At 38.2% G+C, this 5,021-nt stretch overlaps 1 protein-coding gene across 1 annotated transcript; it reads left to right on the top strand.

Moving 5' to 3' along the window:
• Window positions 1-3,009: 3,009 nt before the first annotated feature.
• LOC114295978 (UDP-glycosyltransferase 90A1) lies at window positions 3,010-4,619 on the top strand. Its single transcript, XM_028240265.2, has one exon. The coding sequence runs from the start codon at window positions 3,027-3,029 to the stop codon at window positions 4,425-4,427; it is 1,401 nt and encodes a 466-aa protein (XP_028096066.2). The 5' UTR covers window positions 3,010-3,026; the 3' UTR covers window positions 4,428-4,619.
• Window positions 4,620-5,021: the final 402 nt, after the last annotated feature.

Below are 5,021 nucleotides of genomic sequence, written 5' to 3'. Positions count from 1 at the left end.
ATATTTTTGTTGATGAAAATGATGTTGTTTGATGATCGATGATGTTGTTGATGATGATTTGTTATTGAGAGAGAGCTAAACAGATCTGAGAAAATGATGTTGATGATTGATGATGTTACGGGGATTTTCCGGGGTCGGGGAAACCCGATCCCCATTGGGGGCGCGGCTGGGGGTTGAGGGGTTCCCCGTCGGGGATCGGGGCCAGGGACGGAGAAGTTTGTAGTTTCGGGGATCGGGGACGGGGAGGGTGATCCCCGGCCCTGCCCCGCCCCGTTGCCATTCCTAAACAACACCATCTAGTGGACTGAAGAAAAGCCTTATCATTCTTTAACTATTAACTAATCATTTCACTTAAAAATTAAATTAAAAAAATAAGTTTATATATATGTATATATATATTATTTATCATTACACGTACGACTCTCACTTACAAATGTCATAAATAAGAACAATGTTACATGAAAATTTACACGCAAAGAATATTCACCTTGCTTGTTTTTATTTTTCAAAAAATATTTTTCAGAAAATTCTATTTTTTTATTTTTTGTATTTTTTTGTTTTTATTGAATTTTTAAAATATTTTAAACAATTTTTTTGCTTTTTAGACACATCTAACATAAATACACCTAAAAAGTAAAAAAAATATTTTAAAAATTCACTAAATACCAAAAAATATAAAAAAAAATACAACAATTTAGTACATATTTTGTGTTTTTATGTATTTATTAATTTTTTAAAATATTTTTTCACAATTTTTTTATTTTTTAGATACATCTAAGTAAGGTGCATCTAAAAAAGTAAAAAAAATATTTAAAATTTAAAAAATATTCACTAAAAACAAAAAAAAATATAAAAATAAAAAAATACGAAAACCAAAAAACTCAATTTTCAAAAAACTTAATTCAGAAAACTCAGCTCCAAAAGTTAGACTCAGTGATAGGTTAAGAAAATGATTAATTGATAATTAAATATTTTTTAATTATTAACTAAGTATTTTATACATCACTGAATTTAAAAAATAAATCTAAAAAATAGACTTATATTTCATTTTTTATACAAAAAATGTACATAAACTCTTACATAAAGATATGACCTACACATATATATATATAAATTATGTGAACGACGTTTTTATTCAAATTAAAAATTTAGACTTACTTTTTAAATTTAATAATATATCAATTAATTAAAGTATCTAAGATAAAATTTTCTCTCATTTTTTTTTAATTATTAACCCATCATTATATCTAGAAAATGGTCATATTTAATATCTTGAGATACAAACAAAAAAAGTTCATAATTTTTGGAGAAGGATTCCCTTTAGTCTAGGGTTGTTTGGGCTAGTGAGAACCACTACGGATTTTGTTTTGATGATCCAAATAGTTCATTTGTCGGGTAATTCATATATTTCATCAACAAAAAAAAATTAGATTGATCTAATAACGACAACTTGTTCAATTTATTATTTTTGTCATAAAAAAATGAATGGTTTATTTTTTAAAAAAATAATTATGATCTATTTTTTAATAAAAAAATACGATAAATTGAATAAATTACAATTATTGAATTGACTTAATATTATTATTTTTTTATAAATAAAATACATAAAATGTCCAACAAGATAAACAGTTTAAATTATCAAAACGAAACCTATAAAAAGCCTCACAGACCCAAACAACCCATCCGGTACAAATCTCTTTCAGATGGAAAAGATTTTATATACCAATAAGATAGCACATGATAATATACACCCCTATTATTCCAAAATACCTAACAATATATCCCCTATTCAATTAGCTTCCACTAATAACAATAATAGAAGACACCACCGATATATCTGTCTGCATACAAATCTCTCTTGGACGGGAGGGACTCCATAGTTTTTCTGTTGTGAATAGTGTTTCTCCTAGGGATGACAATTTGAAATCGACCCGACGAGGATCTCCGATTCCGACCCCGATTTAAGCGGTTTTTTCTTGAAAAATACCTCCGACGGGGAGGGGACGGTATTTGAAAATCAATCCCCGATCTGTTTTGGGCCGGGGACGGTGATCAGTGTTCAAGCCCCGACCCGGCTCCGTCCCCGAATTTCTCCGAAATTAAATTACTTTTATACCCCTTATATATATATATATAATAAACCAAACCCTAAACCGTGCGTCACTCTCTCACTCTCACTCTCACTCTCACTCTCACTCTTACTCTCGTCCTTCTTTCTTTCTCTCTCTCAACTCTCTCCCTTTTACAGCAGTAGCCTCTCGTTCTTCTCTGTCTCTCACAGCACAGCCACCGTCGATCTCACTCTCAACTCTTACTCTCACCGACACTCCTCCCTCACCGCTGCTGTGCTCCTCCACCGCCAATCGTCCCACTCTCTCTCACACATACGACGGCGACGGCGACGGCGACGGCTCATCCTCACTTTAGCATCGGCATCGCGGCTGCAACTCACCTATGGCTCATTCTCGCCACAACCTCTCACAGTCGACCTCGCCGCAGCCTCTCCCTGTACTCAGATCTTGAGATTTTCAGATTATGATGATGAATCTGTTAGATCTATTAGATTTTTTTTTAATTTAAATCAGCTGATTATTTTTTTTAATTTAGATCTGTTAGGTTTTCAGATTATATTTTTTTTAATTTAAATCTGTTGATGATGATGATCTGATCTTGTTTGTTGTTGTTGAATATGAATCTGTGGTTGAAATTTTTTTGGGATTGAAATTTTTGGGACTGAAATTTGAACCAGATTTGGGACTGATTTTTTTTTTTTTTATAGTCGGGGAATTTCTGGGGTCGGAGAAACTCGATCCCCGTTAGGGGGCGGGGGCGGGGGCGGGGGCGAGGCCAGTGATAGCTTTCCCGTCGGGGATCGGGATCGGGGCTGAAAAAATTTCTACCATCGAGGATTGAAAACGGAAAAGGCGATCCCCGGTCCCGCCCCACTCCGTTGCCATTCCTAGTTTCTCCATCTATAAATACCATTGGACGTGTTTCATTTTTGCATAGACAGACAAGACACACAGATGGCTATTGATCCAATTCATGTCGTTCTGTTTCCATTCATGTCAAAAGGCCACACCATCCCAATCCTCAGCCTCTCCCGCCTCCTCCTCCTCCGCCACGGCTCCTCCGTCACCATCTTCACCACCCCCGCCAACCGCCCCTTCATCGCCGCCTCTCTCTCCGACACCGCCGCTTCCATCATCGCCCTCCCTTTCCCCGATAACATCCCCGGTCTCCCCTCCGGCGTCGAAAGCACCGACAAACTCCCTTCAATTTCCCTCTTCTCCACTTTCACCGCCGCCACAAATCTAATCAAACCCCACTTCGAAAAAGCCTTACAAGCTCTCCCCAAAGTCACTTTCATCGTCTCCGATGGGTTCCTTCCCTGGACCCTCCAATCGGCTTCCAAATTCCGAATCCCTCGGCTTGTATTCTACGGCATGAGCAACCACGCAATGTCCTTGTGTCACGACGTCATTGCGAATCGGCTTCTTTTGGAAACAGAGTCGGACGATGAACCCTTTTCGGTGACCAATTTTCCATGGATAAAGCTCACGAAAAACGACTTCGAACCAGTGATGAGTGATCGAAATCAGCAAGAAACCCCTGAATCTGATTTCCTTATGGAGCAATTTTTAGCCACATCGAGAAGCTACGGGCTTATCGTGAACAGTTTTTATAATCTAGAGCCTCTGTACTTAGACCACTGGAATCGAAATTGTGCGCCCAAAGCCTGGTGCGTTGGACCTCTCTGCTTGGCTGAGCCACCACGGGTCGAACTCGAACCCCACCGGAAACCACCGTGGGTGCGGTGGCTGGACCAAAAGCGGGCTCAGGGATGCTCTGTTCTCTACATTGCATTTGGGTCTCAAGCCGAGATATCACCAGAACAGTTCAGTGAGATCAAAATTGGGTTGGAAAAATCGGAAGTGAATTTCTTGTGGGTTGTGAGGAGGAATGAATCCGAACTTGGTGTTGGTGATGGGTTTGAAGAGAGAGTGAAAGAGAGAGGAATGGTGGTGAGAGAGTGGGTGAACCAGAGAGAGATACTCGAGCACGAGAGCGTTCAAGGGTTTCTGAGTCACTGTGGTTGGAACTCAGTGTTGGAGAGTATATGCGCAAAGGTTCCAATACTGGGGTGGCCGATGATGGCGGACCAGCACCTGAATGCGAGGATGGTGGTGGAGGAGATGAAGGTGGGGTTGAGGGTGGAGACATGGAATGGGTCGGTCAGAGGGTTTGTGAAGTGGGAAGGTTTGAAGAAGACGGTGGAAGAGTTGATGGTGGGGGAGATGGGGAAGGAGGTGAGGAAGAAGGTGAAGGAGGTGGGTGGCGCCGCCGTCAAGGCGGTGGAGGAAGGTGGGTCGTCGTGGCGGACATTACATGAGCTCATTGATGAGGTAAAAACAAGCAGGTTATAGCTCGACGTGCATGAGCTAATGATGCTATGTCTGTCCTATTTTGTCCGTGCAGATGGCTAGTGTTAATTGAGCAATGGATGGTGGAAAAATTATGATAAAATTTAAATATATTATATAAAAAAATGTGCAAGCAAGAATTATGTGGTTGTAATATTTTTATAATTTTGAATAATTTATTCTATTACAAACTTATCCAGTGAGTTGGTATAGATTAAGTGGTTGCTTAGGAAGTGTTAAGTAAATATATTTTTAAGATTTTTTATATACAAAAAAAATTATATAAAAAAAATAAAGAGATGATGTGACAAAAAAAAAATAAAAAGACAAAAAAAATGTGTTATATTAGTACTTTCCAAACAATCCTTAAAGTTTAAGAAAAATGTTCCGTAACTCGAATAAGCTGAGCTTGAGTGGTTTGGAAATTTTCTCTCTCCTCTATTTTTGTTCAGCAATGGTTGAGGGTCACAATTTTTGTAATTCAAATGGCTCGAAATTGTCAAAACGATATCGTTTTGAATACAAAACAATTTCGAAATTGCCAAAACGACGTCGTTTTGATAATTTCAAGTCATTTAAACCACAAAAATTGTGGCC

Source organism: Camellia sinensis, chromosome 1, assembly GCF_055761805.1.
Source record: "Camellia sinensis isolate YWXY chromosome 1, ASM5576180v1, whole genome shotgun sequence".
In the NCBI taxonomy this organism is placed as follows: domain Eukaryota; kingdom Viridiplantae; phylum Streptophyta; class Magnoliopsida; order Ericales; family Theaceae; genus Camellia; species Camellia sinensis.
This window is presented reverse-complemented; position numbering and strand designations above follow the sequence as displayed.

Coding starts and splice junctions, on each gene's coding strand:
- LOC114295978 (XM_028240265.2), top strand. CDS start 3,027: ATGGCTATTGATCCAATTCATGTCGTTCTGTTTCCATTCATGTCAAAA.